The sequence below is a fragment of the Palaemon carinicauda genome, unplaced genomic scaffold, assembly GCF_036898095.1.
Source record: "Palaemon carinicauda isolate YSFRI2023 unplaced genomic scaffold, ASM3689809v2 scaffold62, whole genome shotgun sequence".
In the NCBI taxonomy this organism is placed as follows: Eukaryota; Metazoa; Arthropoda; class Malacostraca; order Decapoda; family Palaemonidae; genus Palaemon; species Palaemon carinicauda.
Window position 1 is genome coordinate 85,001 of NW_027171894.1, and position 12,500 is coordinate 97,500.

A 12,500-nucleotide genomic window follows, 5' to 3' on the forward strand; every position below is an offset into this window, starting at 1 on the left:
GAAACTCTAATCAAAACTTTTGATGCCGGTTTATTGAATCTTAATTTAAAATTCGGGAACTTTAAGTTCTTGCCAAGGTGACTTGATTCCACTTGATATTTTCATTATGTTTCATTATAGACTTAGAGATTAATCTATTTTGTCTTTTCCAGTTATTTCTTTTTTTATCATGACAGAATTTTTACTTTTTTTCCTATTTTGATAAATCAAGATATGGCAGTCATGTTTTTTATTTGACTTTTCTTATATTTACCTATTTTTACTTATATTTACTACTATATTTCTTTAATCGTTTCTCTTTCTGTCCCTACAGTTGTTATATTTAATGGGGTTCAGAAATGCATGCATATTCCAGTTCTACCCACACTCAACTCGAAGAACAAACGGAGAGAGAGAGAGAGAGAGAGAGAGAGAGAGAGAGAGAGAGAGAGAGAGAGAGAGACCCTCTTAAATGATGAATTGTAGCTTTTGCTTAAACGGTTCAGGATTTGCACCATATCTCAACCCAAGAGTGTTCAATCTTTTATAGATATTAAATCTCTGAACATTGATTTAATATAAACAGTAATTACTCGCTCGCTTGCGGTTAGTTTATTTCTGGTTATGAAGGCAATCAACTGTAAGATTTTTTTTTATTATGTATTACTATTTTTCTTATTTACTTTTTTGATTAGTTTTATTTTTAACACATATCCTTCAACAGTAATTCATTGTTTTTTAATCTTTCCGTAGTTTAGAATAGAGTTTATGACGTTTCTCTATAAACAAACAATATCTTTCTATAGTTCAGAATAGAGTTTATGAAATTTATGTATAAGAAAAATATCCACGAGTTATAAACCTTTTAACCAAAACAGACCCCATTACTACACCTCAGCGTGAATGCTCTGCCGGTTTTATTGCTCCTTAAGCCAATGAAACTAATTGGTCGCAAGCCTTATGGCTCTAACTCAGGGGTAACTCGAGTGTAATTTACCTCATGGAAGCTAATGGGATTACTTATAATTACAGAGATCTTTAAGCAGTTTTACAGTTTATTCATTATTTAAAACATACTATTAATATAGAGAATGGGATTTTTATTGAATTATTATTTTTGGGAGAAAAATTATCTTCGCTTAGTATTTTTGAAAACGTGAGGATAGATAATTAACAAACAATTGTCCAATCTGCATATGAACATCAATTTATTTCTAAGCTATTCAAGTACGGAGTATTAAGAGCTTTATAATGGTTCATTCATAAAGGATTAGTTCTAAATACAAAATTAAATTTACTTATTTGTAATGCCCTGAAACAGATTTATTAACACTTAAATGTATAATTGTTCTGTCATCTACATGAATCGAGATATATTTTTGAGGATTATGCACAAACACTTATTTTTTCGTTTTTCCTATTTAAGTGGAAAATATCATATCCTTTAGAAAATTATAGAAATTGAATGGTAAACAAGCATATTAATATTAGATTATATTCTGATATTCTGAAATTTATGTATTCAATAAGTATGTTACCATAATCTTCCTTCCCAGTAAAATTCTTGTAATATATCTAATTTTTTTTTTTTTATGAAAATGAACAGACTTAATAATTAAAACATATTCACCATACTATTGTCATTACTGCTTGAATATAATTGACTAAGATTTATTACAAGAAGAACATTTGCTACTCACACAAATAATGATTTCCTACCCATCAAATTTACAAATGTTCTATCTACCACATACGCTCTGTTCAAATTTTAACTTCAGGTCAATCTAAGCATTGCTTGTATATTCTGATTTCCTTTGTAGCACAACCTCTACAAGGCTTATAGACATTTGTACATAAAAGCCATTTGCAGATGATAAAAGTAACAAATTTTTTACTTGACGAAATCTTAAAGGATCTGAATAATTCTCGTTCTTTGGAAGTCCACATCAGGTCTGAAAACACCCTTTTAAAACCAATAATAACAATCTAATAACAGCAATATTTCTATAAAGTTTGAAATGGCAAAAGCAGAATATACTGATCGGGGGCCGATGGCTCCTAACCACACCTTCTAGCTCTTATACTATATATTATTGATTGATTCCCTTTTTTATATCTGATCTGCCATTTAATTACCACCAACACGAAGTTCCTTGACAAGGTTTGTTTATTGTGATCTTTAAGGTTTGACTTTTTGAATTTGTTTTATAGTCTACCTAAATAACAAAATATGTGAAAACTTGCTTGATGTAGTGTTTACTCAAAAGATGTTAAAACCTACTGATTTGAGATGGTTATATGAGTTGAGATATCTCATCTGAAACGTTTGTCAGTCAATGAAATCATGAAAACTAGAGGGAAGAGTAACACTGGCCACATAGAATGTGATATCATGGCCATTAAATTTTTTATAACTAAGTTCGAAATCCTTAACTCTCTTAACCTTCTTCACAATTTATTTCAAGACCCTAATTAGTTGTAATGGCAAATAGCTGTAGTAGACATGACTCAATATTCAAGTATAAATTCCACAGGAAACAGGAAAGTAAAATACCAGGTACCAAGCGCTTTCATGTATTACGTAATACACGAAAGCGCTTGTTACCTGGTCTTTTACTTTTCTGTTTCCTGTGGATTTTCACTTGAATATCAGTCACGTGCAGTTTTGTGACTGATAAGTAATCACTCAATATATATCTACGATAAGGCAACAAAAGAATATTCTCCATCCATGCCACATTTCACAACACTCTTACCTCTGATTAGAAATATCACAGATAAAAACGAATTATACACTTTCGTTGAACCACTTTGATGATTATTTAATATATGTAGGCCTCTGCTTTAATAAATCTGGATTTTGGTTTTCATACTTTTTATTTCATGCTGTGTGAACTAACTGATAGTTCTAGTTTTCACCTTTGCACCATATGTTTGATACACACCAATGTAACTTCAACAAACATATTTGGTACTTACGTATGTGAGTTAAAGAACTACTTGGAGTTTACCGTAGACCATTCACCATTTTTCAATTTCATATAAATCCATATCTAGAGAAATAAAGTATTCATATACATTTAGTGAGTTTGAGAGAAGATTTTACGGAAAGCATTCAAATAGAAACCAGAAATTCGATATTTTTCCGTTGATTGTAAGTTATTTGTATAGCATGATGAAATCCAATAAAGGAATAGCAGGAGTTTTCATTTTCAAAATTTTGGGGTAAATAAAATGGAAAATGATGCATCAGAAAAGAAACATAAACTTCCAAGACTTATTTACCCTTGCTGTAAGATTTTACGGAATGCATTAAGAGAGAAACCAGAAATTCGAAGACCAATTTAAATTTTTCCGTTGGCTGAAGTATTTTTATACAGCACGCTGAGATCCAGTAAATGATTAGCCTAGATTTTAATTTTTGAATAATGGGTTAAATAGAATGCAAAAGGATGCATCCGGAAAGAAGCAGAAACTTTTAAGACCTATTTACCATTTTTGTGAGAGTCTGCGGATTGCATTTAGAGAGAAAACAAAAATTTGACGACCAAATTAAATTTTTCCGTTGATTGCAATGTTTTTATACAACATGCTGAAATCCAGTAAATGATTAGCATAGATTTTGATGTTTGATTATTGGGTAAATAAAACGCAGAATGATGCAGCCGGATAGAAACAGAAACTTCTAAGACCTTTTACCCTTTCTGTAAGATTTTACGGAATGCATTCAGAGATAAACCAGAAATTCGAAGACTAGATTAATATTTTTTCGTTGAAAGGTGTTTAACAAGCAAGCTGAGATCCGGTGAAAGAATAGTAAGAATTTTAATTTTTGAAATATGGAGTAAATAGAATGAAAAATGATGCATCCGGATAGAAACGGGAACTTCTATGATCTATTTACCTTTTCCGTCGACTCCAGGATTCGATGATCCCCATTCCACCATGAGATGGTTGGCTGAGGCCTGGATCCTTTAACTTCGCACTCGGCCGCGTACTCGTGTCCAGCTACCCAAGGCATTTGCGTTTCTCTTATGCTTACTGAGAGTGGTGGTACTGAAAAGGGAAGAAAAAAAGTACATATCTTAAACAGAACTTTTTTATGAATGACCATGAAGCATAAATGCTCTCGTTCTTAGCATAATATAAAAATATTCCATGACTGGTACAGTGTTTTAAAAGTTTTGAAGTTTTTCTCAAGTGGAAGATGAAAAGAACAACAAAGTTGTTATCTTAAAACTTCTTTACCAATAAACCATGAGGCTTAACAAGGTTTCGCTTTCAACATAATATAAAAATATTCCATGATTGATATAGTGTTTTGAAAATTTTGAAGTTTTTCTTAAGTGGAAGATGAAAAAAACCATAAAGTTGTTATCTTAAAACTTCTTTACTAATAAACCATGAGGCTTAACAAGGTTTCGCTTTCAACATAATGCAAAAATATTCCATAGACTCTGACTGATATAGTGTTTTGAAAGTTTTGAAGTTTTTCTCAAGTGGAAAATGAAGCAAAAACACTTGTGGCTTTTAATTAGACAAAATTACAATCAAGACCTACCATGCTGATTAATAAAACCTGAAAAATATAGAGCCATAATTTACTTTATATCAGTTCTCATTTTCATTTCGCCGCTAAATTCTAGATGAGATCTTGCTATCTTCTTACTTTTTATTTAATGATTCCTGTATTTATTCGCCCGCAAGTGCTTACAACTATCAATCACTTTAACTACGCCCGTCAACGAAGTTGGAAGGAGATTATGTTTTCGCCCCTGTTTGTGTGTCTGTGTGAACAGCTTCCTGACCACACTTTTAATCGCAGAGTAAAGAAACTTGCAGGGATTATATGTTAACTGGAAATTATTAAACTTTGAAAGTTCAAGATCAAAGGTCAAGGTCACGGTAAGGCAAAATGTCCAGTCCACGTAATAAGCCATAAGTTTAGACATCGGTGTCACAGAGACTTCAAAATCTACGACAATTGATGCAATCAAAGTTCAAAGTTCAAGGTCAAGGTCAAGCAAAGGGTCGAGAAATAAGCTGCTGCGGCGGAGGTTTGCGCTCTACTAACTGTCCTTGTAGTTTTTATTGTATTTACTTTACATTCTATATGTGTACATATGTACATATATATATATATATATATATATATATATATATATATATATATATATAGTATATATATATATATATATATATATATATATATATATATATTTGTATATATATATATATATAAATATATATATATATATATATATATATATATATATATGTGTGTGTGTGTGTGTGTGTGGGTGTGTGTGTGTGTGTTCTTTTTTAGCGACATGTGTCTTCATTGCATATCTAATTAGCCTCTCCCCCTTTTTAATACGCTTCATATTACACAACGTGTCTTTTCACTCTATTACACATGTTTTATAAATTCATGAATACTATTATCAGATTTCACCTTCTCATACGTCGTCTTTGTAATAGAGCTTCACCCCCACCTACTTCATTTTTTCTAAAGACTTACTTTTCCCCGCTATCATTCCATCTACTCGAGGGAAAAAAAAAAAAAAAAAAAAAAAAAAAAAAAAAAAAAAAAAACGAGAGATTCTTCTTCTTGCCTTTCTCCTAATAAAACACAACGGCCATTTTTGTGACCAATTATAGTGAAAACTTTATTCCGTTCGAAAAATACGACACAAGTTCGAGTAATTTGATAAAGCTGCACTGTTAAAAATTTACCGTAAAAAATGGTAAAAATCGTTGAATGAATGTTGCCAGGCATTTACCGTTTTAAAAACGGATATATTGACGTAAAGGAGTGATATGACGAACACTAACCCGTAAAAGATAATAACAACGTAGGGTAAAATTACGGTCGCCTGTATTTTTCTGAAATAAGGCTGAGATGAGTATATTTTTACGGAAAATTTCCTATTAAAATTACTGAGTTTATTTTACCAATGTATGATTAATATGCCCTATCAGTAACCACCCGTACTTGTTTTATTAGCGTTATTGAATAAATCATAAATTGAATTGCCGAGGAATGCACAAACATTTGGGTATCTATTTTTATAAAATCTATACACAGCCAACAGATCCTTCACACACTTATTCCATGTATGATGTCTTTCTTATACAGCGAAATGGTTATCCCTCCCACCCAGTTTTGAGAACCTTTCTCATTAAAGAAAATAGTACATACTCTAGTCATCAGCATACAGTGTATGTTTACGTTGTTTTATTTTACCAGAGAGAGAGAGAGAGAGAGAGAGAGAGAGAGAGAGAGAGAGAGAGAGAGAGAGAGAGAGAGAGAGAGAGAGAGGTATTCAGTATAATGTCTGTTTTTAAGACTGTTACAATAACCAAAGCTTTGATTTACTGCATCTATATACGGTTTTATTTCTATATTCATCCAATTTTGAAATAAAAAGTTTTAAGGCATAAATTATACATCACTCAGAAGATTATATGAACTTCAGTGTTCCCACATTTAGATATATGCACTACAAGGAACAGGTCATGTGCAAGATCCAAGCCTACATATGAAGTAGTAAATTATAATATTCAAAATAAAGCTATGTTAAAAGGGTGACCCTAAGGAAAACTATCTAAGAATTTATACTCACGTAACATGTCAATCATGACGACGACAGATGTAGGCAAAGTAATATTATTATTGGAGGCCTCACAAGTCAGCAATAACTTGAGATCCTTCCGTGCTAAGGTCCCCAGAGTAAGACTATTGTATGGATTCCCATTCAGTTCTAAAGAGGTATCTGAAGATATCGTTTCGCTAGTGGGCCCCGTATTGAGCGTAATGTTGAGCTGGTCTCCATTGTCTGATTCCATGTGACTATCAATCAATTTTGTGTTTTCAAACCAGACGACTAAAGGAGGAGGGCTACCTGGAAGCAAAACAAAAGAGGAATCTAATTAATATTCTCTCTCTCTCTCTCTCTCTCTCTCTCTCTCTCTCTCTCTCTCTCTCTCTCTCTCTCTCTCTCTCTCTCTCTCTCTCTCTTAATTGAGTCAACATTTTTAGCTGGATATATATTTCGTTAGATTATCATTATTTTTTTTTTATTTAGTTAGTAGGAGATAATTACTTGTGGAGATGATGTGTCGAAAGGAAAAAAAGTGGCGGTGAAGTAAAGAAGTGCAAGAGCCAGTGAAAAGAAAATCAAAGGCATTTAAAGACTGGAAAGTAAAGAATGCACAGTGTGTAAAGTAACGGTATTGAAAAGAGGAAAAAGATTCGAGGAGGAAAGTAGATATTGCTATTGGGAGGGAAGAAGAGCAATTGAATGAAAGGCCAGGAACAAGGGAAGGAGAAAAGGAAATTTATAAGATTTCAAACTTGCGGAAAATGCAAACACAGGATCTGGGGTAACTGGAAGTTATCAAGGATAAATATGGAAATATATTGCATAGGGATGAAGACATTAAGAGGAGATGTAAAGAAAATGAGAAAAATAGAGAGGAACTAGGAGAAGCACAAGAGATGGAGTGGCTATTGATGGAGGTATGGAACATATAAAGTGAAGCTGGCATTGCATAGAATTAGAAATAGTAAAACACCAGGTTCATCAGCTTCGAATTGGGGGGAAGGATGGCTGCTGGGTTTATTGAGAGTGATATAGGAAGAAATTTATCGTATGGGAAATATAAGATAAAAATAATTCAAGATATAAATCTGTGATATAAAGAAATCTAAATTTTTAGATTTAGTTAGATAAGCACTGCGCCTCACAAGGAAGTGGCTGTCCTTTGATGAATATAGCCAATGAATCCTTTATGGATTTAGTCAGTGTATGGCTGGCGAAATCTAACCGAGGCCCTTTGCGTCAACAGAGGTAGGAAGAGGAGAGAGAGAGATATATATAGGAAGAGGAAATAATGGCTAAACGCAGGGAGGAGAGTCTGGTGGTATCTATTATTCAAGCAGAAAGGTGAATTCATGGATGTGGTAACTATGGGAAATTGAAAGCTTTTGAAAGGATGCTAGATGAGAGACTGAGAGAGATTGTAAAGATCAGGATACATGAGGGGAAAGGGGACTTTGAAAGCCACAAAAGCTCTTCTGTTCTTTTGTAGATCTAGAAATGGCTTTTAATAGAATATAAAGAGAAAAGATGTTTTGGTGTTTGAGGAAGAGGGAAGTCCCAGGGAAGTTGGTTAAGTGGGTTAGAGTTCTCTTGCTCGGAGGTATACTCGGGCGCATTATTTTATCTTATTTCTCTTCCTTGTGTTTTGTTAAAGTTTTTTAAAGTTTATATAGGAAATATTTATTTCAATGTTGATACTGTTCTTAAGATATTTCCTTTTTCCTTTTTTCCTTTCCTCACTGGGCTATTTTCCGTGTTGGGCTTATACCAATCCTGCTTTTCAAACTAGGGTTGTAGCTTAGCAAGTAATAATAATAATAATAATAATAATAATAACAACAGTTAAGGGAAACTAACATTTGATAACTAATTATGTTTTACTAGCAGCTATGACAAATATGTAACAAATAGACTCTAAAATACGAGATTACTTATAAAAGAAATGATATAATGTTCCCATTTGCTAGTTATCACTGATATGAAAATAATGAAAAATATCAGTCAGATATTGAATGTTTTACAAAATTTAATTCTGCAAACTGCTTTAAAGAACACATCCCCCCCCCCTTTTTTTTTTTTTAAGGTTATAACTTTTCCTGAATAAAATTTTGGATGTTTCAGGTCATTATCCTACTAATCTATGATACTGGAATTATTAGAATTATCCCAGAGATTCTTAATTGATCAATATGCCTGCGATACTTTCGAATAAAATGAAAACCTTTCTTCATTTGAGCAACCTCTCTCTCTCTCTCTCTCTCTCTCTCTCTCTCTCTCTCTCTCTCTCTCTCTCTCTCTCTCTCTCCCCCTTCCCTATATAGTAGAGTAACGTATCTGGCTATATATATATATATATATATATATATATATATATATATATATATATATACATATATATATATACACATATATATACAAACATATATATATATATATATATATATATATATATATATATATATATATATATATATATATATATATATATATATGTCTATATATATATGTGTATATATATATGTATATATATGTGTATATATATATATATATATATATATATATATATATATATGTTTCTTTGCTGTCACACTCAGGTACGGGGGAAAGGGAGTATTTATACCTTGGTGAGTCTGTGAGAGGGGATACCCCGAGAGGTTCACTCAGAAACAACTATCTCCCACAAATTGCTGAACCAGCAGGTTGTAATTAGCAATAGGGAGATGTGGAAAGGGGTTGATGTGTGTGGTGTGTAAGTTCACGTTTGTGTGCATATTTATCTAACTATTTAGACGTCATTTTTGACGGCTCGAGTACACTCATCACCATCCTCATCAGCCGTTACTAGTTCACTGCAGATCAAAGGCCTCAGACAGTCGTGCCACTTGTGTCTGTTTATGGTCTTTCTATGCCAGTCCAAACCCGAAAATTTTCTTAGTTCGCCAACCCAGAGTCTTCTCTTTCTTCTCCTGTTTCTTTTGTAATCTCTCGGGACCTCTTCTGTTATTCTTGATATCTATCTTTAGCTGTCATTCTCCTTATATGTCCTGCCTACGTACATCTACACTAATTAAGTATAAATATCCTTGTATAAAACTTACCTCCATTGGCAATGCAAATAAGATGCAGCATTTCCCCCTCTTGCAAGGGCCCCACAATGCCTTTGATGGGTTTCTGTGTTCCATCTAGCATCTCCATGAACACTGTTACCTTTTTTGGTGGTACTGTAATAAAGGTTAGGAATTTGTTAGAGCTAATATACGATCAAGTTTTAAATGTTTGTCATAAATTTTAGTTGTATTTACATTGGTAACGTTCTGTATATTGCACTTCAATTATATTTGAACTAGATTAAAGGAAATTTTGTGAGTAATTGTAAAAAAAAAAGATAAAATGTATTGTTTTCTGTACAGTAATACATTTTGAGACCGTTGTATATACTCATTATAAGAAGGACTATTAGTGGAGAAAAAAATATTTATATAGAATGTATGGGAATAATATCTGATTTATCTATTATTTTGTTTGGTTCATCAAGTCCATAAAACTCATTTTATTCTTCTTAAGCCCATGCTCTTCCATATTTGATTCACTTTTGGTACGCATGAACATCTTAAACCCAAGAAATTCAAAACCTTTGTGTATAGAACATTATATTATAAAGCAGATATTACCGTGTTGGCATAAATTTATAAAACGAAACAATAATGTGAAATATAACCCCAGTTGTATTCATTTTTAACTAGGAGGAATGTGAATTAAGATGGTTATTTCGCTGTAAATGGTTAACACAACTTAATATATACACACACTCATATATATATATATATATATATATATATATATATATATATATATATATATATATATATATATGTATATATATACATACATACATATATATATATGTATATATGTGTATATATATATGTATATATATATATATATATATATATATATATATATACATATATATACATATATATAAATTATATATATATATATATATATATATATATATATATATATATATATATATATATAACTAGCTTACCAATCTCATCACCTTTTATTATTTGAAAAAAAAATATACAGAAAAATATTCAGGTTCAAAACAAACTTTACATGGTTAATATCAAAATGAATGATTCATGTGTCGAATTACTGTGAGTTTCAAAAGTATTCGAAAGTTTAAAAATATTTCAGAAGCTCAGGTAGAAATAAAAAAAAGAAAACTGAAAAGTTGCATAAAAGTCAGCTTCGTTTTTATGCTAATGATTTCTACTCTCGATAATCCTTAGATTTTTTTCAATAGGAATATATATATATATATATATATATATATATATATATATATATATATATATATATATATATATATATATATATACGCACATATATATGCATATAGATATATATATATATATATATATATATATATATATATATATATATGTACATATATATATATATATATATATATATATATATATATATACATATATATATGTGTGTATATATATATACTGTATATATATATATATATATATATATATATATATATATATATATATATATACATAATACATACATTATATATACCTATATATGAATATGTATGTATATATACAAATATATACATATATATGTCATCATCATCATCATAATCATTATCACCATCGTCATCATCTGCTACGCCTATTGACGCAAAGGGTCCCGGATAAATTTCGTCACTCGTCTTTGTATTGAGCTTTTTATTCAATACTTCTCTATTCATCATGACCTACTTTACGTGTCATAGTCCTCAGCCATGTAGGCTCTGGTCTTCCTACTGTTCTAGTGCCTTGCGGAGCACAGTTGAAAGTTTGGTGAACTGATCTCTCTATTGGGGTGCGAAGAGCATGCCCGAACCATCTCCAACTACTCCTCACTATGATCTCATCCACATAAGGCACTGGGGTAATCTCTTTAATAGTTTCGTTTCTAATCCTGTCCTGCCATTTAACTCCCAATATTCCTCTGAGGGATTTGTTCTCAAATCTACAGAATCTGTTGGATATTGTTTCATTGTCATACCACGAATCATGTCCCTACAGTAACACCGATCTTATTAAACTGGTATTTAGCCTGATTTTTATATGTAATTTTAGGCGATTTGATTTCCAAATTTTACTTAAACTAGTCATCATTCAATTGTAAATATCTTGTATTACAGATCATGGTTCCTAGATATTTAAATGATACCACTTTCTTAATCCTTTCTCCTTTCATCTTCTATTGCATACTCAGTTGTCATCATCGCTGTCTTTCTTCTATTTATCTTAAGCCCAACCTCATGTGATATGTCATGCATTCTGGTAAGCAAGTTTTGCAAGTCCTGTGTGTTTTGTTAATAAGGACAGCGTCATCAACAGACTCTAGGTCAGGTAATTTTCTATTAACAATCCAGTCTAATCCTTCTGCACCATCCCCAACTGTTCTATGCATTACAAAATCCATGAGGAGCATGAACAACATAGGTGACAACGCAATCCCTTGTAGTACTCCACTGCGCACTGGAAATTCATTTTTTAGAACTTCTCTAACACTAACTTTGCACTTGCTATACTCATGAACAGATTTAATCAAATTTTCATATTCAAGAGGAACTTCATAATAATGTAGGAATCTCCACAAAATTGGCCGGTGCACGCTATCAGAGGATTTTTCATAGTCCCCCAATGCCATCAAAACTGTGTTTTTATACTCTATACATTGCTGTACCACATGTCTTAAAATGAAAACTTGGTCAGTACAATTTCTACCTTTTCTAAATTCTGCTTGAGTTCATCCCTCAGCTTTTCACCAATCTTTCTTTCTAATCTCTATAGAATGAGCATACTATATATCTTCATGACTACTGACGAAAGTGTGATACCT

The 12,500-nt window shown here is 31.6% G+C and overlaps 1 protein-coding gene across 1 annotated transcript in view; it reads right to left on the minus strand.

Annotated features, from left to right (window-relative positions):
* LOC137637271 (neural cell adhesion molecule 2-like) overlaps positions 1-12,500 on the minus strand; it is an 86,709-nt gene that overhangs the window by 21,281 nt on the left and 52,928 nt on the right. The window contains exons 4-6 of the mRNA XM_068369523.1: positions 9,683-9,805; positions 6,606-6,884; positions 3,884-4,035 (exon numbers count right to left, since the gene is read on the minus strand). Coding sequence (XP_068225624.1) covers positions 3,884-4,035; positions 6,606-6,884; positions 9,683-9,805 — 554 coding nt within the window. The remainder of the gene's footprint in view (positions 1-3,883; positions 4,036-6,605; positions 6,885-9,682; positions 9,806-12,500) is intronic.